General features: G+C 42.7%; 1 protein-coding gene across 8 annotated transcripts in view; it reads left to right on the top strand.

The window, feature by feature from the left end:
• LOC410882 (mucin-5AC) overlaps window positions 1–27,266 on the top strand; it is a 286,325-nt gene that overhangs the window by 202,907 nt on the left and 56,152 nt on the right. For 7 of the 8 annotated variants that reach the window (XM_016910911.2, XM_026446430.1, XM_026446429.1 and 4 more), the window contains exon 4: window positions 14,392–14,438. In XM_016910911.2, the coding sequence (XP_016766400.2) occupies window positions 14,392–14,438 (47 nt within the window). Of the gene's footprint in view, window positions 1–14,391; window positions 14,439–17,655; window positions 17,904–27,266 lie in introns of those variants that run through there. The other variant, XM_026446432.1, reaches the window with a different exon arrangement.

The raw sequence follows: 27,266 nt of genomic DNA, 5'->3' as shown, positions 1-27,266 counted from the left end.
GATTCTTTCTCCATCCCACGCGTGCCACGAGTTCGCCTTTGACTCTTGGAAACCTGGAAATCGTGGATATGATCGAGGTCGTGGGATGGGAGAAAGTGAATTTTTTTTTTTTGGAAATTTTAAACTAAATTTTTCTTTTTTTAGGTTTTATAACAACGTTGTTAGACGGTTAAAGTGAAGACGGTTGCGTGAATAGTTAGAGTGGCAACGCTCTAGAATTGCAAATGTCAGAATATGTTAGTTAAGTATGATGATCCTTTAATATTTTACTTCCCACTGAAATTGTTGCTTTATTAGAAGTTGCGCCGCGCAAACTTCTGTAATTAGAATACTGCAGCGTGATGGTAACTCTTTACACTTGTAAATCAACGCTAGATCCGTGTGTGAAGAGAAGAAAAATTAGACACCTAAGATTAGACACGAATTCTCTGCGAGCGAATAATTTTTAATATTTTTTGTCTTGATCGATACGAAACGCGTATAAAAATTTATTATGCGTGTGGAGGAGGGGTAACAAGCTTCTTCGCCGTCGTTTCTTTAATTATTTGTCGTTCGGGGAGGGGAAGTGAAGAAATTGAACCGGGCGATAATCGTTCGTCCCCGTCGACGAGCTGCGAAAGCTCATTTCGCGCTGTTTAAAAATCTCGTGAAGGCGAAACAAAAGGATGAGGCTCGAGGACGAAGCTTTTGCGAGGGCGAGCGCGCGTCGCTTTGGCGTTAAACGGCTCTCGAAGGAGACGTAGGATCAGGGGGGGAGGTGAAACGAGCTAGAGCATCGTGATGACGTCTCAATTCCCTTGGAGTCGGCTTTTAAAAAAGGCCGAAGGAGAGATCCTTATCAAAATCTTTCGTCCAGCCCTAATTTACTTATGCCTCCCCCTATTTACAAGCGCAAAAATTGTCTGCAACCCTAGACAAAAAGCGTCCTCGTTGCTTATTTTAATCTTAACCTATATTCGTTTCAATATCCGAGGCTGATTAAACTTTCGCCCCTTTATCAGAATGAGGAAATAATTATCTTCTAGCTGTACGTCGATTATCGTGAAAATAGAAGATAATATTTAGCAAATCATAATTTTAAAAAAATTGCTTCTATAGAATAGATTCACTGAAATTCTATTAAATTATATATCTAAATAGAGAAGAATCGTGAGTATAATTTTTCGTTCTTTCCTCGCACAAATAAAATTGAATAAAATTTCTGTATTCAATCGCGTTTCAAGAAGAAGGATATAAAGATTGAAAATATCTTCAACAAACTTTTTTCTCCGACGAATTATCATCTTCTTTCTTCCCAAATATTTTTCTCGACTCCCGCTCGATTTGTCTCATCTCGAAGTCAGAGTGAACACGACTTAATCTTCTTCTGGCTCAACTTGCACCCCCGTGTCCGGCAGGATATCGAGGCGACGAACGACACCTTGAGCCGAGATTACAAGCCGTCCGAATCCTCTTTTCTTGCCCTTGGGCAAGAAGGAAACCTCCGTCCTACCTCTTCCGCCCTCGCCCGCCCTTACATGTGTTCCGTGTTCGCGAGCGTGCACGTTTTCCTCCTGAGGAAAGGAATCTCTGCTACCCTCTTATTGTTACCTTTTTTCACCCCTTCCCCCCTTTCCATCCTCGATGCACACGCGAAACGACAGAGGGTTGAGAAGGGGCGAGGCCGGTGAATACATTTAAAACGGGAATACGATTACTCGTGTTCGTCGAGGGGGAAGATTTTTCTGCGGATTTATCGACGGAAATTTGTGCCGTTACGGAGGAATCTTCCAAATCTGAAAGAAACGGAAGCGAGACGATGAGGACGCTCGCGAAAAAAAGCTCCCGTTCTGTCTTAGAATCTTATGACGATTCATTTTTGAAGAAATATGGAAGCCTCTGGCTAGGATACTACGTTCCCCTTTCGATTCGAAGTTTCGATGTTTCTCTCGTGTTTGTGGGATATAAAAAATTCAAATGCCTTTGCAAGTTTAGAACTACGTGATCGATCAGGAAAAATTCCAAGATCCGTTAATTCCACTGCTTCAAAGATATGCATATAAGGTTCTTCTAAAGGTTCATTCAAATCTCTCATTGGAGCACAAAATTACGCAGGATATCGGAGAATAAGAGATCGTCGCAGGAACGATAAAATCTTACGCCTGTTTTCCAACGGCGTATGTTCGTTCCCCGCAAAAAGTGATAAAATCGCCGCCACGGTTATCAAGATTCAATGGAGACGGGGGCGTCGAGGCGAAAAATTGCACGATTCCACGCGTTACGACTGACGCACGAGTGTCAGAAGGACGAGCCTGTTTAACGATATTCAACGTCTTGGCAGCTTTTACGAGCGATTATCGCCCGCGGAATCCTTCCTTCCACCCAAAAGGATCTCGGCCAAACAGGCTGAGATTTCGCGGTGGCGCCTGACCCGCGGCGGGCATAAAGGGAATCGCGCCATCATCGTAAACCGACTAAACCTCCTTCCATTCCCCCTCCTTAACTTCCCTCGAACGAAGAGGAAGAGGAGGGAGAGAGAGAGAGAGAGAGTTGGACGTAAACTATCCGGAAACCGACTCTGATCGCACCCACTTCTCCATCATCCTCTCATCTCTTGGGCGCCGTTATATAGCTATGGAATCTGTATAGAAGCTCGATGCACCCTGCCTCTTTATCCATGTCGCCCTCGAACCGTTTCTTTCACTCGGGGATTACAGTTGGACGAATTTTTCCTCTCTCTTTTTCTCTCGAACTCTTTTGCGCCTCGAGTCGTTTCTTTCTCTGGCGGAATTGCGAGTTGTTGAGAGGAAGTTGGGAGGAGAGATTGTTTCGTAGTTATTGGTCTTTGGTGTATTTTGAGAATGGGAATTTGAGAGGTTGAGAGAGACGAAGGATCGTGTGTGTACGCGTGTGCCGTAATGGCGAAAGTTGGAGTGAATATATGCAGAATGGAATTTTATTTTTCTTTATCGTTCATTTGTGATAGAATTGATTTAATACATTTCGTGCATCGTGTGGTAAGAATGTTTCGTGGAAATTTTGAAGAAATTTAAAGATCTCGTCTATTTTTTTTTATCTATGAAAATGAATAGCAATTGTTGCTTAGATGTGTCGGAGCGGGTCGGTTGTACACGAGAAATATTTCATCCTGTGTACCCCTTTCGAGCATCATCCCCTTCACCAAGGATCGCTACTTTCCACCTCTTGTTCGAAGACCCCAGCACCTTTGTTTCTTCGGATTTTTCACACGCCCTATTCTCTCCCCGTGTCTCACCCCTCCCTCCGGTTCCCATTCTATCGTCCAACCCTCCTGGTGGTAGTTCTTCAGACAGGATGAGGCGAGGCTAAGACTTTTCTTCAGTTTCCACACATGTTCCACGGGTATCAGCGGTCCCGGTGGAAGGATTTGCAAGTTAAATGGCATAAACGAACACTCAGAGAGAATACTCTTTGTCTTTCGTTTTTTATCTGAAAACTTCCAAATCTTCGGGGGTCGGTGTAAAAGATCCGCTGCCATATTTTCTTTGACTTTTGCCTTTTTCTCTTTTTTATCAGCGATATCTTATATCCTCCCCCTCCTCTCCCCTTAGGGATTCGATTCTCTAATCTAAATTATTTCGTAAATTTCGTAAATCTTTCAAGACTACTTTTTCTTTCCCCTCGCTTTTTTTTTATCAGCAATGTGAAAAGAAGTGAAAATGGAACGGAAAGAAAAATGCTTTGCTTTCTAATCTCATTTCTACGGAATAAAAAACGATAGAAACGTTTCATTTTCCCAATCTAACTTATTTTTCAAAAATATTGCGAAAGGCAACAAAAGAATTCGTTGATATATTTTTTATTTATTTATTTATTTTTTTTCATCCTCATGAACTTGCAATCCCTTAACTTTTTTAGAGTCAAAAGTGGTAGAAACGTTTTAAATAATATAGATCCTCGATCTATATTAAATTATTTCACAAATTATTTCGTAAATCTTCGGCGGAGATGACACAACGAGGCACCGGTAATGGCTCCTTCGCGACGCGTGTGCCTACTAATTTATTTCCCTATGAATATCCGAAAAGGCACCCTTTCCTTCCCGCGAAAACCAAGGCTGTTGTCTTCGAGCGCGAGTGGGCGTCGTATGACCGGGACATTAAGACATTGTTCCCGTGATTTACGGCCTGATTTGCATTCACGTGCCAACCGTATATCAACCATACACTGTGAACTAAGCTTTCTACCGGTTGCGTTACCCTTCCCCGTGGAATCTACTTTCGCCCGCCCGAAGACGCCCCACCAAGGTGTTGGCACTTTAGTACACCGGCCAAGAGGAAAATATTACGCTTTACAGGGTAAAGCTTACTCGCCCATGAAAATGCTAATTGCCCCTAAAATCTTACGCGAGGAAATAAGAATGTACTTGGAAAGGGAAATAACTTTTTCCTTTTTTTTTTATATCGAGATCTAAAAACGTCAATTTATTTTATATTAAAATGAAATTCTAATCGTGTTTTAACCTTTGCTTTTTTTTAAATATTATTATTTATATAAAAACAAAAAAATTTGAAGATCGTAGTTTTTATTATATTTAATGAATATTAAGTTCATTAATTTCTGCTATTATTCAATTTTCGAATTCAAAAAGGGTTGAAACCAAAAGAATTATTTAAAGGACTACAGAGAAAAAGGGAAGAGGATAAATAAACGAAGCTACCACCAAGAAAAAGAGACCAGACATCAACGGAGAATATTAGCGTGGCTTGTTTCAAGCTTGCCGGAGACACCAACCCCTCGCACAGATCGTCACGAGCGTAAGTTCGTGTATGCACACGTACAGATCCGCTTACATGGGAGAAGGGGTGGGAGAGGGAGGTTGGCTCACGTGCGAACGAGGCATCCTTTGCCAGGAGCTGAACAGCCACTGATGAACTTGAGTCATCGATCATCCAATTAGCCGGGCGATCAATCATCCCGCTGCCATTTGCCCCGAACCTGGCTGGGGCCCTTCGACCGGCTGGATGCCTACAAGCACGGTCCAGCATCCTTCCAACCCGTAACCCGACGTGTTCGACCCCTAACACGCCGAATCCCTAATCAACCCTTTTCAACGCGTGCAGCTTCGGTTGAAACGCTAACCTTCTCCCGCCTCGTCGCGGATCCGCGAATCCTCTCTGCCTTTTCCCTCTCGTTTCAACGATTCCGACGATCAATATTAGAAGAAATACCGATTCCACGGTTAAAGCGTTAATTGTGCTTTATAGATAGAGCGTCGTTTCGATTAAGTAGGATACGAACGATTGGTCGTGGCCTAGATTTGGATGATCGTGTTATTTACTGGTGGAATGATCGATGATTTTCTGTCGATTTTTATTCGTATCTTACCTCAGATATTTTTGTCCATTGCGGTAAGAATTCGTAATGTTTCGTAAAGAATGTGTTAAAACTTAATCGAATCGAAGAAATTTAATTTTTCGAATATAAAAAATTGATTTTATAAAAATGGAAAAAATGTTTCTTTAAGATTGACAGTCTGGAAAATGGTTAAGCTATGTGTAAAAGTGATCAAAGAAGAATTTCGTTCAAGAAAAAAATGTCACCCGTCGTGTGCATATCAACGACTCGTGACTACGCATGAGCGATTCGATGACGTCTTGGCTCTCGCCTGGAACTGATAGTCTCCTCCCTCTTCCTCCCTCGAGGCTTCGTTAAGCAGGATGTTAGCAGGTTTTCCGAGCTCGTCGATGGCTGGCAGACGGGGAAAGATGATATATAACTCGATATATATCGGATAATAATGCGCGATATGACGCGTGAGTTGTTAATTCGCGCGTCGCGTCCGCTGCACATGACGCGAGCTTACCAAACTCCTCGCTTCGACCCACGTATTCTTCGCTCTCCGATCTTTCCGCGCGAATTCACGCCAATGGGGGCGGACCCAGACCCGTATCTCCCTTTCTCTATTCTTTTTTTTCTTTTCCTTCTCTCCAGCTTCGCACGCTGGATGGAACAAAAAAAAGAAAAAAAGAAAAAAGAAAAATTATCGACAAATCGACCTAGGAGGATATCTCCTCTCTTCAAAGAGCGATTAAGTTTTGGAGCAGGGAATGGAGAAGATGATTTTTTAATGGGGAACTTTTGGGGAGTTTTATACGATAGAAACGATGGCGACAGGTGTCCAAGTTGCGGGGTGATTTAATTTTGTAATTGTAATGGTAAACAGTGGTGATTATGATAATTTAAAAAAAAATATGGCGAAACATTTGCAATAGTTATTTCGTTTAGAGAAGAAACGGTGTGTATCGAGCAACGAAAATGTATTTGTCGTTCTGGATTCTCCAGAAACTCTCTCGTATCTCGTTTCTCCCTGGATTTTGAAAACTTGTTTTAAACGTTTAAAAGAGAACTTTCATTTTCTTAAACGAAGTGAGCAAGAAAGTTGAAACAATTGAAGGATTAATTTACGAAAGTCTTTCTCGGAAAACCCCTTTTCCTTGAAAGAGATCATCGATGAGATCTCTAAGACAATCCTTTACGCAGGCCCGCCATGTTTAATTTATGTTGATGGACCTTTACATTTCAAATTGGCTACTTAAGCCCTATTATTTTAAAGACGGACCTGCCTCCCCACGGTGCACCGACCTAGCCTTCGGGAACTGGTTGCTCCAGCCGAACCGCGACGACGCTGTTCTTCTCGATTTATTATCTATTTCCATAATTTCCTCTTAACCGATAATTCGCAACCGCCAGCATCCACGCTTCTCCGATATTGTCCATACAGACAGACAGTCTGAAAATTTTCCTTTAACCGATCTTTAATCGAAAATATCTTTTTCAATTTTAACAATCAAACGGCAATTTCTTTTCCGATAAAATGGACAACGCGAGTACAATTTAAAATTATTCCAAAAGTGTTCACGAACGATATTAAATAAAATATGTATTATATATTCTTGTTATATATTCTGATTCTTAATTCGTCAAAGTTACAAAGTTTCTCGACAACGGGCGACAATCCTCTGTTTTCGAGGGTGTTACAGCGCGAAGAAGAGAGGACTCTCTTTAACGAGTGGAAACACCGTATGCACGCCCCGCTACTTAAGTTCTTACGCTTAGGAAAATATTTCCTAGAGAGAAACGGCAACGAAGCGTCGTTTCACGAGGCGGTAGACGGTGCAGAAGGAAGCCAGGGGTGGTTGAGGACCGCCCGCCAAGCGCTAAGCCGATAGGCCGGGAATCTATGGAGTGGGCTCGGGAACGAAAACCTAAGTGTCGGGCGGAAAACGTCTCTTTAATGCTCTTAACGTCGTCACGCTACTTCCACGGCCCCCCTCCTCCCTCACCTTCACTCGACCGCCCACATAGCACCGCTTCCTGCCGCGCAGGATAAATACCTGTCAACGGTGAAATTACGTTCCAAAGGAGTTGTTTTGCCTCGTCCCCTCTCCTCCGTTCCCCCTTCTATAGATGGCCCAACGAATCGAAGGGTTTGGATCGAGAGATAGGGGGCATTGTGCTTGAAAATTTCTCCAAACTGTGAAATCTCCATATCTCTTCGACAAACAATATATTTCATTACAAATTATAAGTGCTCGGAGAATCACATTTTCCATACACGTGTTTGAATCTTAATTATATTTGGATAAAATTTAAAGAGAACCTCGCCTTCTCAATAGCTTTTTCTAATAAAAATTTCTAACAAATTCTGTAGAATCGAATTCGAAGAGTGGATTGGAAGGAGCGAGCGAAACGTTTCGAAACGAGGGTCGGGACAGATTAGATAGGCGAGGATCGAAGTCCGGTCGTTTCGTTTCCTCGGCGAAGGAAAGAAGGGTTCGGTGTGCGCGTGCATGCCTTCGACGGGGCAATCCCTACGCCACGGTGGTCCGTGTCACTGCGTGCCCCTGACAGCCGGCAATTAACAGCCGCGGACTCTCGCCTCTCTCTCTCTCTCTCTCTCCTCGAAACGGTAGCACTCCGCGCTAGAAACGTCGCCGTGCTAGACGCCCCCGGTAAATAATTGTCCCCCCCCCCTCGACCGTTCAAGACACCGATTTGCCCCGCGCGCTCTCTTGTTTTCTACCTTTCCGCTCTAACGCCCCCTCCTCCGCCTCTTTTTCCACCCCTCCTCCGCACGCCAGTCAATAACAGACCTTCGATTTCGACCGCCCCTTCTCTTCTCCCCCTCCGAGATTATTCCGAGATTTATCCCTCCTCCCTCCGCAACTCTATTCCGCCTTCGTTATTTCACCACCTCCGATCGATGGATGAGAGCTGATCATCCGGAAAGCGCGAGTTAAATTTTTTTCCTTCCAAGTGCCTTTGATCATTTGTATATTTGTGGATACATAGTCGTTGATAGGAATTGTTCGATCATGGTTGTGAAAATAGATGGAATAATGAGAGACGAGGTTAAAGTAAAAATACCTTTTTTCTAGGATAAATTTAAAATATTCAAAAAAAGTATAAAATATATTCTGAAATGTAAATATATCGAATGGATTAAATAGTGGAAATTATCGTAAGAGATCGAGATAGGAAATTCAGGCTGTATTAATGTAACTGTCGTTACATTAGCTGATCGAATTAAAAAAGCAACGTCTTCGAAACCACCCCTTCTCGCGACGGGAAGATTGTCGTTATCGATTCATCTCAATTACCGGAAGAATCAGGTGGCATCGAGAGTGGCAGCCAGCCTGTACGAGGTGTCTCGTGACAATCGTCGTTTAAGATGATTACCACCCCTCTTGTACACTCTCCAGCTACGGGGGAAAAATCGTCGTTAGACAAATGGAATGTTTTATCTCGGCATTAAGGCTTTTTATTTGAACACCGATTACAGCAGATCTCGTTCCACTTTTGAAGGGTAAACCGAACCCCCTCTCCCCGGTCTATACATTTCACCCCGTCGCGGGATCGAGGTAGAAACGATTTGTAGACTGGCAACAGAAGACGGAAGATTTCTGTGTTTGCGAGTTTCAAGGGGCTTTAATCAAAGGAGGAGATCAAACTTGGATTTTCGCGCTTACAATTTATTAAGAAATTAAGAAATTACTTGTTTGTCTCTACAATTGCAATATTAAAAATAGATGGTTAAAGTTAACGTAATACAATTAAATTGTATTAATTCGATACAATTTATTATACAGATGCAATCAATTGTTGTTCCATTCATGATCATAACTTGAATCATTTCCTGAAAACGAATCAATCGACAATGGGCTTCGTTAACCGGCAAGAATTCTCTCGTTTCATACACGGTCGGAAGTTTCACATCGGTTTAATTATATACACGAGGTTGCGGCGTTTCGATGGCGAGGAGGCGAAAAACGAATAAACGAAGCGCGGTTCTCGCTCGCACGGTCATCCTAACTTCGTTAGCCGTTGCTATACCGTTTGCACGGTAATCGTACGCAAGGAGTGTGGGTCCTAAAGGAGGGAGAGAGAGAGAAGAGGGAGAAGAGAAGGCAAAAGGTATATATACCCATCGTTCTCTCCACGTCCAGGTCTCTTATGCGCTGTTTAACTTATCCATTTAAAACTCAAACATGCGAAACAATTAATTAGTAATTAACGCTAGCCGGTCGTCGGTGAAGGAGCGAAAGAGAAGAAAAGGACGATAGGGCGTTCGCCTCTGGGGTGTCTGCACCGCCCCCGAGAAGAGGGTAACGGCTGGGCGTTAGGAGAGGCTCCTGCAGAGGCAAGAAACTTTAAAGTTCGGAACTTTAGTTTCTGCTGTTAGCTTCTAATTAGCGGACAAACAGTTAACCTCCAGATACAGTCACGCCGCCCTCCCAGCCCCCCTCGCCTCGAGAAAAGATATTCTAAACCTTCTACGCGTGAATTCGTTCGCGATTCGTTGTCGTACTCTTTCATCCTGCCGCAAGGGGAATAAAGATCGGCCAAGAGAAAAGTTTCTTTCCAATATTTATCACGAAATAATTTTACGTTTCAATTTTATCCTTAAATCGTTGAACTTTTGTCGCAATAATTACTTTTGTATCATGCAGTCGCATATTTTTAACCCATTATTTTGTTCGTTTATCCAAAATTTTATTCAGAACGTAGCTTAGAATGTAGGTAACAAGATCTGGAATTATCCCAAATAATTTTTCCCTCATCAAAATGCAACCTGTCTTATCTCTGAACCCCCACCTCGGAACTTTCAACTTCTCTCCCGGAACAATTATCCCGCCGCAGATTTTAATTCCAAATTCTTGGCTCGTCCGCGGCCGGATAAATCGTCGGTCATTACGCGTGTCCCACCGCGTACCCCTTTCCACCAACGTGCGCCGCTTGTCCTTAGCTGGTCGTTCTACCTTCCTGATTGCCTGTCACTCCGCTTTCAAATTGCTCAGACGCCGGTCCGCGTGTAGCGACGAAGAGAGAGAGAGAGGTGGAATTCTCTATCTCGCGGTCGATCGACCACGCTCTGCATGCGGGCAACCTTTGCACGCGAAACGACAAACGCACGCCCTTGCGACGAAAGCTCTCGCACCGGTGGCGTGCGGAAGGAGAGGGTAAGTTAGGTCATCGTTGGTGTGAGGCTTTCAATATGCTTCGACAGTAGTTGCGACACCCACCCTGGACGGATCGGGGTGGATGGATGCAGAAGGCGGTGGATGCCACGAGAGGAAGAGAGAGAGAGAGAAAGGGGGAGGGAGGAATATCGTGCTGCGGTATCGGTAGCCTTGGTTATTTAGGAAACCATATCAAAGTTTGAGTTGGCTGGTTGCCGGCGGTGCGCAACCCTCCTATCGTGGCCTCCGCTTCTGGACAATGAGATCTCTTCCGGCCTCGTCGAGGTCGCCCTTGACGTTCGTTACCGGACCGAATAACGCCACCTGGAGCCATGAAAATGCCGTTGCATTGAATGTTCGCTGAAGAGGCCGCGAACTGAGAAAAGACGTTATCCGTGACGATGGATCGATCGTCCATTGTGGGCTGCTCGATTATTTTCTTTTCCCCTCATTGTCATTCGAGTTGATGAATAAGTTGGATAGTTGGTGGTAATTCCATGATTTTAAACGATACGAATGATAGAATAATGATAATGGAGCGACGAGTGTATATCGTTTACATTTTGTTACAAATTTTTCCAATCAAAAAGATCAATGAGAAAAATGGCGCAAGTGTATCTTATTTTGAAAATAACTTAAACTTTAATCGGATTTTTCTCGACGAACGAAGAAAGATATGGATCGGAGAATAAATTTTCTTTCTACACCCCTGATTTTAAACAATTCAACAAATCGCGAATACTTTGGGACAAGTTGGAACAAAATGACGTAAAGGCAAGCGTCTCGTTCTCTATTCGTAACAATTAACAGGAAAAATCTCGCGATGGTGACGGGGAAAGTCGAGCGAGGAGGAAGAAGAGGGGTCGATTCTATTATACCTCTCTAGTCCTTGGCTAGAATCGCGCGAGTTGTTCGGGAAGGGTCGAGAGATTTAATTAAGGGAGAGCGACGGACAGAAAGACGAGTCGCTAGCGCCGTCGTGTAAACTCAGAGCTCGTCCGTCGTTGCTGTCGTAGCCCCCGGAACGAGCCAAGTCGTTCCTACTTCTTGCCATTCTAGAAGATCGTTCGAAAACTCGTGAGAACGCTACACACGTCTACGGCGTAGATTCTGTTCGACCGAGCGTGTGCGTCAAAGTTCGTCAAGCCACCCCGATTCCGGGAACTTTCGCCCGACAGTTCCTATTCCTCTCTTCTTGTGCATTACAGCTTTGTACGGAAACCGAACCGTTCTCACCGTTTCCACTCGCTCTTCATCTGCATTCCAATCGCGAGAAAAACCTGATCCATCGTTTCCACGTTTATTTCATTATACCATGTTCGCTAATTATATTCCAACAATTAAATTTCTGCTTATCATATATTATTATATACCATTATTTTTATTTTAATTCTCGACAAACGATGATGATCAATTGGATAGATGAATAATCAACGAATAATCTAGATTTTCAATTTATTTCGATTTAATATATTTGTGAAAATGCCTATCCCTTTCTTTAAAAGTTTCAATTCGAGACGATTGGAGGGGTGGAATACTTTCGAACAAAAGTTCCTTGAACACAAGAAAATTGAGTTCATTGCACGATATCAACTTAGAAACTTGTGCTGACTTACTTGTGAACGTACTACTAAACCTGAAACGGAGTTCTAGTTTAATATATATATATATCATCGATGCCTAAGGTAAACCTGATAAAGTACACAAGATTTTACACGATCATTCCCAAATCAAACATAATCCTCGAATCTATTCCTTTTTATTTCATCCCACCATCGATGTAATGATATTCATGGCGACTCTTTATCACCAACTCGCGCCCCCGATCTCGGGAAACACAGCCTCGCAACATCATCTGCTGCTAGCGGTTTCAGCGTCAATAATTTGCAAAAGCTTGCCAGGGGCCAGCCTTCTCGACCGACTGATTTCACGCATCTGGCGTTTGGCGGTTTCGGCCTGGCCTATTCCATTCTGCTTGCGACCGAGGAGCAACAGCGAAAGACGTCCACGCTCATACAGCGGGAAAGCTGTATGGGGAGACACGCTTACCGGGAGACGATAGGAAGCGGGACGGAGAGAAAGGTGTATGGAACACGAAAGAGCAAAAGAGAGAAAGAGGTGGAGAGGGAGAGGCGAGAGAGAGAGAGGGAGAGAGATAGATGGAGGGAGAGAGTATGGCCAGTCCCTGCCTCGCCGCCGTGGTGGTCCCGTGATCAATATTCCTTACCCCCTTTGCCTTGGCTTACCCCTCCGGCGCGGTACGGGTGCCCCTTACCTCGTGGAAACCCTCCTTCCTACTACCCACACCCACGCCCTCCCACCTCCCTTCAGGGAGAACCCGGGAGAAACCCCTGAAACCCCTCTCGCACCCTCGTCTTAATTAGGAGTCTGAATCTGCGGCGGACACGCGTATAAGGGTAGGTAGGCTGGTGGAGATCGGGGAGGGGGAGGGGAGGGGGTGGGTGGACGGAAGGGGTGAGAGGGAGCGCGAGCGGGGGGCGAGAGAGGGTGTAGAGCGCTCTCTTCGGGGCAGAGCCAGACGAGCGTCGTGTCCGAAACATTATTCCCAACTTTCGTACGATCAACCGGCGTTCGTCACGGATGCTGGACGACCCTTTTTATTATTCCCCGAAAAATAAACACATTTGCGCTTCCTTGCCTTCCTGTTGCGGATAGTACACAGATGCCTCGAGCCTGCCTTGTCCCCCGTCGTTCTGGACCAAAGAACTTCGCCTTGCCCTCCGCTCCAGTAATTAGCCGTTGTTCCGCTACTCTGGATTTAAATATGACGGGGGATGCGTGTGGGAGGGGTTGATACGGAGAATCTCTAATTCTTCCTTTCTCTTTCTCTGCATCCTCTTTTTCTTTTTTCTTCTTTTTTTTGGGTAGAGAGGGGAGGATCACTTGGGTCAGAGTAACAGTTGAGAGATCGCTCTATATTTAACGAAGCGCATTGAAAAGTTCCAAGTTCAATTTGTTTCCGACTAATTTCTCCTCATTTTCCCCCGTTTACCAAATTCTCCATCGCTTTGATTCTGAAAGAAGAGAAAACTCAAATTCTCATATTATCGAACCAAACTCGATCTCTCTTACTCTTCGAGTCGAAATTCGTCGAAGAGTTTGTTGGTCGAGAAACGTCTTAATCGAGGATCGTTGTAGGGGAAATCGGTGGACATCCTGTTCGATCGTCTTGGCTAAATCGACGAGGAGGAGGAGGACATCGACTCTCTCTTTCTCTACCTCGTCGAGGGGGAGAGCGAGCCTCGATAATGTCAAAATAATTAATTGCCGCTGGAGGGTAGTCGAGTTTTAAAGAAACACGTTACACGCCGATAGCGCGCCGATATCGCTCGAATCTCTCGTTCGTGAACGTATTTACATGCGTGGTACATACAGCTGCGGAGTATATAGGGGGTGGTGAGGCTGAGCCGAGAGGATATTGGGGTTAGGCCATTCATTAGATTACGGGAATTCGGTGGTGCCCGTTCAGGGGTGGAAGAGAAGAGAAAATGGGGGAGTGGGCTGAGAAGATGCGAGACTGAGGTGCACGATCGAGGACTAACCTGCGTGCATTAGCTGGCGTCATAAGGCGAGCTAGCGAGGGAAAAGGGTTGGAAGGATGAGAAGATTATATTATATTATATTTTTCGCGGATGAATGATATTTTGGTTTTGTATTTAAGATAATCGTGTTTCGACAGGATAACAAAATTTCTGTAAAATATCTGTAAAATATCTTCAATATTTTTCATAAATTTTCATAAATTTTGAATAATTAAAAAGTTGAAATTGAAAATGAAAATATTTTATATTTGCACCGATCGATATGTTAAAAAATTCAATGAATATTATAATTCTTAAACATAATCGAATAATTATCATGAGTAACAATAATTGTTTTTTTGTTACAGAATCGATCTTCCCAAGGCGGGACTATCCCCGCCAAATCATGAACAAGGTAAGTCTGTTTCGTTCTACGAGTATATAATATAAATTAATCGACGGTAAAAATAAAATACACGATAACATAAAATTCGCTTATATTTGATGTCGAACAAACCAGTAACACGTTCGATCGGCCGTGAGCGAATATAGAGAGTTCAGTTACCAAGGAAGATCGATCTAACACCTTTAATCGGTTTTCATGTAGCATGCGTCGGTCGTTACGTGCTCGTATTTTCGGCTGCTATTATTTTAACGGCCTGTGTTGAGAAACCAGCAATTCCAACACGAAGAAAATTCATTCGAGCAACGTAATAGTATTTAATGACTCGTTGAGATACACCTTCATGTCGAATATAACGCGAATTCCTTATTCAAAAAATATTAAAATTTAATTAAACTTTACTATATATATATCTAAATATTTTAAATTACATTACTCTCGTTGAAAGAAAGGGCAATGAACGTTATTAACACCGTGTAATTATTCGAATAACTTGAAAAATGAGAGAGAAACGAGTTTCAGAAAGGAGTATAAAATAAATTTCTCGAAAAAAAATCCTACTTCGAAACAATTGTCAAAATGATTCATCTGAACTGACGAATCTCTCCTCATCCAAAGATTTTGTCGAGTTCAGCATAAACAGAAGATTAGAACTTTACGAGTGCTTTACCGTTTCCGAAGTTCCATAGGGATAGCTAAAATCAAAGGGGGGAAGTTTTTAACTCGTTTGCGCGCTTAGAAATCGCGGGGGCGTTAACGGTGTGTAACCCAGGTAGGGGATGAAAGTCTTTCGCGCCCTTGTTGCGCGCGTGCACGTTGGTTACGCGTATCCAGAGCCCTGAATGTATATATGTATAACCCGAGCCTCATTTGTAGGCCCTTTATGCGCTGTCTGCCTTTCCTCATTATGCATTGCACATGAGAAAACTTGCTTGGAATCTCTCTTTCTCTCTCTTCTTCTTCTTCTTCTTCTTCCTTCTCTCCTCCCGCATTCTGCCTCACTTTCTTGCCACCCCCGTTCGACTAGGCGGGATGTTGATCCCTTCTCCACCCCTTATTTCTTCCACTACTTCTCTCTCTCTCTCTCTCTCTTTCTCTCCTTTTCTGTATATATGTGTGCGTGCGTGTGTGCGTGCCTCGGCTGCTGGTAGTTCTGCTTCTTTATAAACTTTTAATGACGGCAAAGCCTAATCGAGAGAACGAACGGAGCCGGTCTCGCCTTGCGAAAGGTATCCAAGAAAATCAACGTCGAAACGACGAGTAGAATTCTTTGGAGATACGTCTGTTTGATATTTAAGATTATTTGTTATCAATTGTTTATTAATTATTTCGTTCTTGGAAATGTAAAAGACAGGAATGTATTTAATTTATTTACGCGTGTTCTTTCAATTATGAGAGAGTAAAAGATGATGTACAAAGGATGATTAAATTCGCGTTAGATATACGTGACGAAGGAAGAGAGAGAGAGAGAGAGAGAGACAATTCGATTTTCAATTTGTGTATAAAATCGAGGCATTCAATGTATACTCGAATTGTTTATCCACAGTTGAATTAAACTTCTACCGGGAATTTCTCCATCGAAAACATGAGTATTTATAATATATGTGTGTGTATACATAGCGAACAGTTTGTATCTGCGAACTGTTTTGCTTAAGTTCGGTATACAAACCTTAGAGCGAAGGCAGTTAGCTGTTTGCTATACAGCAATAGCCCCTCGTTAGCAGCTAAAATTAACATCGTTCCGAAACGAGGATGATTTGAAACGAACATTGATTTTTCTCTCTTCTGGTTATAATCGATCGAATTTCTCTCTCTTTTTCCGTAAAAAGATTTGTAAGGGGAAATTTTGAGAAGAAAAATTATCAGAAATAAATGATAAACGATCCAACTATAATCCGAGAAAGTCCAAGTCTAAGAAATTTGTACAAATTTTGTTACAGTAATAAATATCGTATTTTAATTGCGGAAGAAATTATAATAAAAATTCTGAGAGAGAGAGGAAGAGAGAGAATAGGAGGATTGAAAGAAAGATGGAGTTAAAGAATTATTGGAACGAAAGTGCTTCCGATTAGCAGAGTTTTATTTCGTACCATATCGTATATTAGCAAGCTGGACCGAGCATTAGCTACACTGCAGTCCTTTCTTGCCCTCGGTAAATGGGGGACAAAAAGAAAGGTTAAAACCTTCGACTACTAAAGTACGATTAAACTAACCCTTAGTTATTTCTTTCGTATACGTCGTTAGATTCTGCCCCGCTTCTATATACTTCCTGATCGTTAGTTACGACCTCCATGGGATTTCCCCCATTCAGAAAGAATTCAAAACATAGGAAACTCGTATTATCTGTTTATCACGTTTCTAATAAGAATTTTAAATTGTCAACAGATACAGAGGAAATTCCAATTATTCACACGCTTCGTCAAGAAGAAAATAAATTAGAAAATTATCTTGGAAAAGAGAAAGAAGAAATACTCAATACCTATATTTTAAACATCAACCCTTCGATCAACTCGCTCGAAGGAATTCCAGTTGGTTAAAGTGTTCGCGGCGTCATTTAGCGGCGGCACTCTCTCATAAAGGGCCTTAATAAAAATCCCAATCTAAACAAGCTTAATTTACGTCCGCCACATAATTACCTACCCCCGAGGCGGGACCCACCCCTCTCTCTCCCCTCCCTCGTTCTCGCTCGGCCTTTTTTTTCTCCCGTGGCGTAAGGGAAACCACTTCTGGTGCAGCAGGAGCGCGGAAAAAGGGAGGGGGAGGAGGAGGAGGAGGAGGGAGAGGCCGTCCGTAGGCGACGGCGACGAAGAAGGCGCGTGGAGGGCTCTCTGAAAAATCTAAGAGGCTTAAAGCATTAAAAGGGTTATATAACATTCATTAACAGCGGGTCGGAGAGCCTTTGTGGAAATTTCCCTTGGAAGCGGGTTGCACCGGGCTGGACAACGCCTTCTCTCCCCTCCCTCCCCCTCGTTTCTCTCCGCGCTGCAATTTCGCCACGCGTGTACGCTCTCTCTTTGTCGTGGATTTCTCTCTTCTTCGTCTCTTGGGGGAGGGGGGCGGGGGAGGCGATAGGATGGTCACGTGGTGAGCGGAGTGTCGACCAGGCAAAAGGGGTGGCAGGATAGAAAGTGGAGGAAGAGGAGGAGGAGGAGGAGGAGGAGGAGGGTCCGTCTCTGATGAAGATGTCGCACACGCCGGGGACCCAGGCGAGATTACTCGGGTTAGAACCCGTGGACCCTGGTCAGGGCACATGCTAATTGCTTTATTTGACATCGAGAAATAATGTACCGCTCCGTTCCACGGCCATCGTGCCCGGGGAACCCCGCGAGGAAACCTGAAACACCACGCGCCCTCTTCGACTCGCTCTCGCGCCTGTCCCTTCGTATAAATCTCCTACTTTCACCCGTGCCCCCTTCTTAGGTTGGAAATGGAAGTGTTATTGGCCTGCTCGAGGATGTATTTCGTCGATGAATTTAGGTAACTGTGTCTTCTTATTTTATTTTATTTTTAATCAAGTTTTACAATGTTGATTACTTATTCTATATTATAATTATTATTTCCATCTATCGTATCTTTGATTTACATAATAAATTACATAATAAAACACGAGATACGTTAGAAAATAATACAAGTTGATACAAGTTGAATCTGTTCGAATAATATAAAAGATAATATTCCAATTGGAAGTGATAATTATCAACGTTATATATTGCATTTCAAAATAGAAGAAAGAAAAGTTTTCTTGCAATTCCTTTAATGTCATAAATAATCCTAACAGTGTTTGTATCTGAAACGATTCACCGTATACGTGAGTGTGCTGGTCACGAAGAGAAAGAAAAAAAAGAAGGTCCATTCACCTACCGGACCTAATAACCCTTAGTTGGACCAATAACCGTTCCTCCAAGTTACATATGGAGGAATTTGTATTCGAAATCAGGCCTATCCAAGGGATGATCGTAGGTTTCCAACGCGGGGCACGCGTCTTTCTCGTAAATATGCCTCTTCAAACCGGTCGAGTGGCGTTGGCTCGCAAAAGGGAACAGAATACGCGGCCCTACGCAGCGTTAGGGTCGCTTTCGAGGTCGCCAAGGGTGCATTTCATCTTGGAGAGCGTCAGCTCGGAGACCGATCGGTCGTACGCTCGATGTCGGATCATCCATCTTTTATAGAATCGAATAAACCGATGGTCAGGCAGACGCTTTCTCCGACGACCAACCTTTTTGATCACGAACCCCCTTTTTTCCACCTAAGTTCAGGTAACTGCAATTTTATTCAAATCACGCGTCTTTCCATTCCTCTATTTCGCACCTTTGTTGATATTTTTAAATAACAGACCATATTTATAACATTATTACATAATATTATATTATTACAATGTACCACAATTTTGTAAATTACATTTGTCAATGTATGCTCTACATTTATTATTTACTTTCGAGAATTTTTTTATTTTTTTAAATTAGAAAAATCTGGAGTTTGATTATTTTTTAGATAATGGAAAGATGCAAAAAGGTGTTTTCCTTTCGTAAAAATAGATTAAATTATTTTAACGAGTAATAATTAATTTAATATTAGAAATTAATTTAATAGCAGAATGGAAAGAAAATTGGTGAAATTCCTTCGAGAATATACACTTACTCCTTGCCACTCGTCCAGACATAGTTCGAGATTGTTGAAGAAAGTTCGCCCGGGTTGTAAATATTTGAAGCCGCGAAAATATAACGAGATTCGAGTGATATATCTTTTATCGGGACGAGCGGTCAGCTGTCCGTTTCCACGTTCAATTTTTATGATTAAAGTTTTCGCCCGGACTCGGCCGTGCACGTACACGCCGCTGTGTATCGGTGATCGTGCTCCCGAATTTATCAATATTAATCCGAAACTTGTCAGTGTAACACGTGAAACCACTTATGGAGGATGTTAAGTTCATCTTCGTGGCCGTCTGCATCGAATGATGCATTTTCTTGCGGCGGATACGCAACAGTTCCGTTGATTGATCCAGCGCATGTTGAATTTAATTGGCCGGTGGAAGATTACCGTACCCGCTTCGCCAATACCTCGTCGTGTTAAATTATTAAAAAGATGTGTGCCGTTTAGAAAGAGATAAGTGCGCGGGGAATTGGATGATCCATCTCTCGTGGAACAGGGGTCCGACATTGGACGTCAAGAGCATACTTCTATACTACGAACTTCTGGCTTCGAAAGCGTCCATCACAGTTGGACAGAACGCATTCCCCTAGGCAAACATTCGTTAATATTCACCTGTGATACCCACCCATTGGAGAAAAGTTCAAAACAACGACGGACACCCGGAATTTTGTTAACGATTATTGATGCACGTTACGGATAGATCCGTAATTCAAGACTGATAATGTGTCATTATTTGCGGATTACATCGAATTTCACTTATAACCTTTTCTGCGATACCATTCGATTCCTCACACCGATCTCAGATACTTTCGTAACGTATTATAACACTTGCTTGGTACACTCACGAATCATTCGATGATATATAATTTCATTATTCGACACTTTGGTAAATATAAAAATTACAAGATACTTATAGTTTAAACAATCGCTATTTAATTACAATTTTAAAAAAATGTTTTTCAGCCATTGGTACAAATCTCTCGCATAATTTCCGTCCAATTTCTTCTGCAACCACAGCGGATAAGCATCGGGCCGGTAAAATAAATTTTCCATAAAACAGGGTATCGTCCATCTCGTAACCACCGTGGATGCGGTTGAGACGATGACCGTGTGACACACGGGAAAGGGAGGAGGGGTGCAAAGCAACGAGGGGCTATTTTTGCGGTTGGCGGGGAATAATTTAAGGGTGGATAATACGCGGAACCCGTGTAATTTAGCCGCGATACTGACACCGCCGGCGATAGAGTGCGTGGCGTGGTTTTCATACACTCTCGCTCTCCGCGAGAACGTGCAGCCTGGGATCAGGGGCTCAGGTGTTTCGCCTGGATAATAGGCGACATCATCCCTACCTCCTCCGATCCTCTCCTCCTTCTGTATCATCGTCAAAGCCTGATCGATGTAATATTCACGCGCGTCTCAGCTTTTGTAACTTGCGACGCTTGCCGCCTGTACACTTTCCCTCGAATCTCATCAACGTCCTTTTCACGTGTTCTTCAACAACGTATACTTTAGGCTCGTTCGTCGGACGAGGGGGTAAGGGATACCATTTTTGCTCCGTGTTATCGAGAAATTGTAAGGATTATCAATTAATAATACAATTAATAATATTATATATTATTTTGCATTCACAGCAAATATGATATTCGAAGTGAATCGCTTCAAACACGAGCCTCGTTTATTCTTCTCGATGAAGTGATAATCACGCACAATCCTTTGGAAAAAATGCATGGTAAAATAAAGGTAAAAATATATTTTCAAGAATTTCAAGAATTCATTTACAAGAACAAATATATATATATCTTCTCGTATCTTTGTAGAAGAGGAACAGGTTATAACGATATCAGTGTCGTTTTAAAACTCAGTTAACCGAGTGTCGTTTACACTTGCGGATTTGCTCGGGGGTATACGTATTCGCGGGGGTGGCGGTAAACACTCTCTTTTGTCCGTATCGCGAGGAGTTAAGCCGAGGTCTCCCATTAGCGCCGCTCGGAATTACAAAAATAACACTTGTCCCCGGAGCCCCACGGGGTAGCCCGTCCGTAGTTAAGTAAAATTAAGCTAAAATTTCCGGCGAGGCCGCGACGCGGATATATCCAACCCCTTTTCCGCCAGCTCTCACGGATGGTGGCCGGCCAACCCCTGCTCACCGGCTGCCCCCCCATTCCACATCTCGGACACTTGCGCGCCTCACTTTCCACCGTTCACGTTACACTTCACTCACGGAACCCCTTTTCCGCGTCGCGCCGGCATTAAATATTTACCTTTCAATGAATATGCAAATATAATTATTTACGCGCAATTTAGACGCGTTTTTACGCGGTGGCTTTGCTCCGCCACCGACGATTTCCAACGCGAAGAAAGCGGGCGTGTGAAAGAGGACCGTCGCGTGTAAATTTTAATTTACACTCCACTCTCGAAAACGACGATCGTGATTGGCCACTTTCGAATATATTAATGATGGCAATTAATGAGTTCAATCTTTTAAACGAATTGAAGTAAATTCTGCAGTGTCTGAAAAATTAATGGCGATGTAAAGAATAATATTTGATACGAAGAAAGATATGCGATTCGAATGGGACAAATATTGAAATTTTTTATTTTTATACAATATAATAATATTTTTTTTTTTTTTTAGGGTGAAGTTTATTTATTAGAGCACTACGGGAAGCAGTAGTTTTTTTAAATAAGAATTTTTCTTCGATATCGTGATTAAAATTATTATGAATAACGACGACCGCAAACGACAGTTTCTTACACGGTTAGAAGGCAAAGATACACTGTTATTAAATCCGCGGCTCTCTCTTTATCTGGCCATCGTTCTTCGTGGGATTAACCTTTAACGTTAATTATCTGGCGGGGTTCGAAGGAAATGAGGTTGAGGCGGCATCAAAGAACCGAGTGTTTAGCTGCAATATCTTTCCACCGGGCTGCACATCGGTGACCAGAAAAGGGAGGGGGGAGCTTGAAAGAGGGTGAATGGAACGAGACTCGCTCCTCTTTTAACAATCATCCTTTCTTCTTTCTCCTAGGTTTTCCATTTTCCAAATTATACCCACGATCTCACACGGCCAATATTACAAAAAAATTTATTAATTCGATTCGCGCGTTGAAGAAAATCTTAACATAGGAGGAGAATTTTGTACAATTTACTCGAGAAATTTTTCTCAATAAAATCGACGAACACCGTTGTTATTAGGGAACTTCTCCGCATCAATCTCGGATAGATTTTTAAGTTTCCTTCCTACGACTGAAATCGAGTCATCCCCATGGAATAATAATAATAATAATAATCCCGATTTAGAGCTTTCTAAGTAGCGATAAGTTGTCTACGCAAAATACACCGACGCCTTAATGGAACTGTAGCAGAGAAACTGAAGAAGAGAAAATACCGTTATTGAAAGGAATCTCGGCGAGGCTATCAGCGGGAACGGGAGATATTGGCGTTCGTTCGCGGGGTTGCCTGAGACGAAACGACCAGAACAGAGTACCATAAGCAGCCATCTTCCAAGCCCTGCCGTGCTCCGGCCCGATGTCGTAGCCAATATCGCGAGGAAAGGATACAAACGACTCGAAATAGACCTTGAAAATAGATATTCGGGGACCGATCGCGCACCCAGGCTGAATAAAGCCATCGATATAAATTGCTTCATCCACTGACGCCGCCAAAGTCGTTGCGTCGTCGTCGACGATATATATATTGAGTTGAAAAAGAAAAGAGAACGAGGGGAGAAAAAAAAAGAAGAAGAAGGAGAAAAGGCTACTCGTGAAAAGTTTGCCCGCTTATAACGCATGCATCGAGGAGATATTGCGCGAGAAAGACACGCCTCGTTCCTTGAAGGATGCGGTCGAGTGGTCCGCGAGTTTTTTTTCCTACCATACTCTGACACATCCTCGGCCCAAAGCTCTCTGGAGAAATGAAATTTTCAAAAGCTCACGTCCGTCCGTTCTGTGACGAGTTTCACAAGGTTATTTGTTTATTCTCCGAGCGGTTGTTTCGTTGGGATTAATATGGGCTAAATTAGAGCGGAAGTTTTACTCCCTTGGTAAACGTGTATGGATAGTTGAATATTTTCTTCCATTCTGCTCTGCGAAAATAAAGAAGGAACTATGTTATAGATATAATTCATGGAAATGTCATCCTCCATAGATATAGATATAATTGTTTTAAAAAATTTAAAAAGCAGAAGAAGTTCGAGTCGAATATGATCGTATTCAAAACAATGATATTATTTCCCCTCTTTGCCACGAATCCGTAAAATGTACGAAATTCCTGGCCTGGCCAGGAACATTAATACCTCGATTCCAATGATCTTTCGCTGTTAACATGCTCTGCCAACGATCGACATCCCGCGGCAAACAATTTCAAGCCGAGAAGAACGAAGAGAAAATGTATTCGCGAGTTTCCAATTTGCGGTTGCGGCTGTTAGGAAGGGGTTGCAGGAGGAGGGAGATGGTCGGTCGAGGGTGGCCGAGGTGGAGAATAAGGAGGTGGCGACGGGTGGTTCGAAGCTCTATTATGGTAATTATATGATAAATACAACAAGGCCTTAGGCGGTGTCTCTTCTCTCTTCGATCCCCCCTCTCTCCTTCCTCCCCTGTTCCACCCTCGTCTCATCGGAAGGGGGCTCTCTTTACAGCCGCGAATCCTCTTCTTCCATCGGTGGCAGGAATCTCGCTCCTCTTGCCGGGTATCACCTCGTTCTTCCTTTCTCAGCTGCTTGTCGCTCTCCTCTCTCTCTCTCTCTTCTTCGCTCATCTCTTTCAACTCCTCCTTCCCATCTCTCCTTTCCTTCCTTTCAGTCGGCTCGACGTTTCCGCGAGGAGAAGCGGCGGTTTCGTTTAAAATACGCCTCCTCTCTCTCTTGACGGAATGCAATTAATCTTACTCCCTCTCGATCTCGCTTTCTCATAGAAGGAGAGCCCATCCAGTGAAAGGGGATGAGAGTAACGCGGCTTGAAGAAGTGTTACCGACTTAATGAAGTACGACTTGTGATGCGTGCGCTGTGTTACTTGTGCACGTGTATGAGTGGGTTTGTGTAAGAGAGAGAGAGAGGAGGAGGAGGGAGGAGAAACGGATGAAGATATAAATACACAGAGGCGAAAAGAGAAAGGTGCAAAGAGAACGAACTCGGCCGGAAATCCTGACTAAACACCCGCTTTCATTATCACGCCACGTTTACCCAGCACGTCTTTATGGCTAAAGAGGGAAGCGAATTAGATAAGTAGGTTACACTGTTTGCCTGAAAGACTGCGGATTCTTTCTCTCCTTTATGGCCCTTTTATTTTTGTTCCTCGTTAAACGTGGCCGGTAATTGTTTCTGGATTTCTCGACCGAGATGATAAATCCGATCACAATGGAATGCATTTAAAAATACTATCATTTTACAGATGGAATTACAGTCTTTTTTTCATTGATTGCAATATTTGAATCGGAATTTTAATTACTTCTTTTACGCATACATCAAAATTCCAACTATAATAATCAGAGTTATATATAAATCACAATAACTCAATCGACTTCTTCTACATTCCATATCAATATCAATACATCGCAGAATTATCAAGGAAAATACATTTATTCAATTTCAAACTCTTCAAAACTACTCGAAAACTAATTCTTCTCTCATCTCGATCGTTCACTCGACTCGTCGAGGGTGAGACCACTACACCTCTCCACTCAAACAGGGAGCCCTCGAAAAGCGGACGAAACTCGCGGCTGCGTTAAACGCGATCCGTGTACGCGCGTGTAAACTAATATTCGTGGGTTGGCTCGCGCGGATACGCTCGCGGCTGCCACAGCGTGCAGCGCAAATATACACGCGGCGGAATCATTATAAATAGTCATAATTACAACAGTCGCGCGTGCTTAATTCAATTAGGCTGATTAACGTTGTACGTTGCAACTTCTCCCTGCTTTCGCCCTTCTGCCCAAGCTTCAACTCTCCACCCGGCAGCCGACTGGAGAGTTCGAGGTTTCTGCTGGTCCTAGACGCGCGTGTGTGTGTCTGTGTGTGCGTGAGACAGAGAAAGAGAGAGCAAGAGAGGACGCGTAAAATATAGCCCGTATCCTGGCCAGGATCCACACAGCGCCATGGTATTATGCTTATGCATAGACAAGTTATAGCCCGGTTAATATGATTATCTCTTCGACGAGAGGTGGAGCGAGCCGCGAAGGGACGGAGAGGGTGGTGTGGGAAGCGCGGAGCACGATGCGTTTTCGCCGGGATCTCCGAATGAACGCGAGTCCAACGAACGACTCTTCTCACTCGTATGCATATATTATTGGATATATATATCATGGCAGTGGAAAATGTTCCGCTCGATTTTCTGAACAGATGGAAATGTGTCGAATGATTATTCCGGATGAATATTACGGATCGAAGTTAATTACGAGAACGGTTTATTTTCGGATGAAATTTTTAGATTTTTCCGTGTAGTCGGTTTTAAAAATTTTAAAATTGATTGAAACGAATTTTCAGAATGTTCTATATCTTTTGTAAGATGATTTGATCGATCTGAATTTTTAAGGGAAATATTTTTAAGGATGATTCAATTGATTATTTGAAAGTTGAAGACGCAAAGATGTTTAAACGTTGATTATATATTGCTACGTAGTCTTTTTTTTTCTCTATAGAATTGTCGAGATAGGGTCTATATAGTACGAAGAAAAGTTCAGCCAGAGTCCCAAAAACACGTCAGCTGGCATCGATTCTTTCGGCCGTAAAGATTGATCTGCAAGTCGGAGCGGAATGAGCAATAAAAAGTTGGAGGTATTATTAATAGTCGTGAAATCGAAGGCGGAGTGGAAGAGTGGGGTGGAAAAGAAAGGAAAAAGATGGAGGGTAGGGGCGAGAGAAAACGAGAGTCGTTGGATTTGTCGCGAGCGCGGATCGAATTCGAATAAATTAGCCCCCGCCGCGGGAACACGGCCGAGATATAAAATTTTGAATATGAATGGACGGTTTTGCATTCGTAATAAGCTCTTATTCCGGAAACAAAGCGCAGCTGACGAGAACATATGTAGATGAAATCGGGTGAGAGGAACAAGAGGCCCATAATGCGATGATATTCGTTCGAAGATTCGTTTTCGAGATTTATTTCTATTAACGTTCGATACGTTCATCTTTATCCAGTTGCAGATCTTTAAATATCAATTTGGTTTCGATCAATTTTACAAAATTTTATTAAATTCAGTGTAGATATTCGATTATTAATACGTGAAATTATTGAGAAATATTAAGAAGATTTATAAAGAATTTTTTCATTACTTTGTATAGATACAGTATTAGAATAAGGGTAGTTTATCCCTACTAGAAGATATAGATTCGCCATGAAAGAGAGGATGATATCGAAGGAGAAGCGAGGGTGAAGATACAGAACAGATCTCTCATTTCGTCTATCCCCATCGCTAAACTCATCACTCTCCGGTAATTCTCTTCAATACTTCGAGCATTTAGGTTAAATAACGTATCTTAGTCAAAGTAATATAATAAAGTGGTAATTATTTAAAACGGAATTTTATGTAATTCACGTAAATTTGTTATTATCCTATTCTCAAAATCCAAATTTTCAAAAAGAGAGAAAAACGTATAATGATACGTCGCGATTGAATTTTCCAATGTTTAGAAAAAATTATAATGCATTAGATTCTTTGAAGCCAGTTATAGATAGCGAAGATCAGCGATTACATCGACTTGTCTTTCGTGCAAACGTGCCAGTCGACATTTAATACCGGCCCGTTGAATATTCCGTGGAATGGACGACGATATTGAATTGGCTGCTGCTTAATTGTAACCTCGCTCGTCGCGAGGGTCCCATTCACTTGTAAACGGCATTTGCATAATTTTTACATTGGCCACCGTGTAATCGATTTGAATGCCGCCGGTGATATCCACTTCCTTCTTTAATCGATTCGAATCCGCACGGCTTCTGTCCCTCTTTACATCGATTGTTTTAGTTAGAATTGCTAAGTAATCATTTGGACGAGCGAAAATCGATAACAATAATAGGCCGTGACACGTGAAACCCCTTCATCATTCCTATGAATTTTTCTTGTCCATATCATATACAATTAATATTTTTTTTCAATTTTATCAGTTACTCGCATAAATTATTATCGTGGCCTTCAAAATTCCTATTTTCAATCGCTTGTTTCAAGTTAAAAAAATATATGATATCTTTTCAGAAAT

The sequence above is a fragment of the Apis mellifera genome, linkage group LG2, assembly GCF_003254395.2.
Source record: "Apis mellifera strain DH4 linkage group LG2, Amel_HAv3.1, whole genome shotgun sequence".
In the NCBI taxonomy this organism is placed as follows: domain Eukaryota; kingdom Metazoa; phylum Arthropoda; class Insecta; order Hymenoptera; family Apidae; genus Apis; species Apis mellifera.
This window is presented reverse-complemented; position numbering and strand designations above follow the sequence as displayed.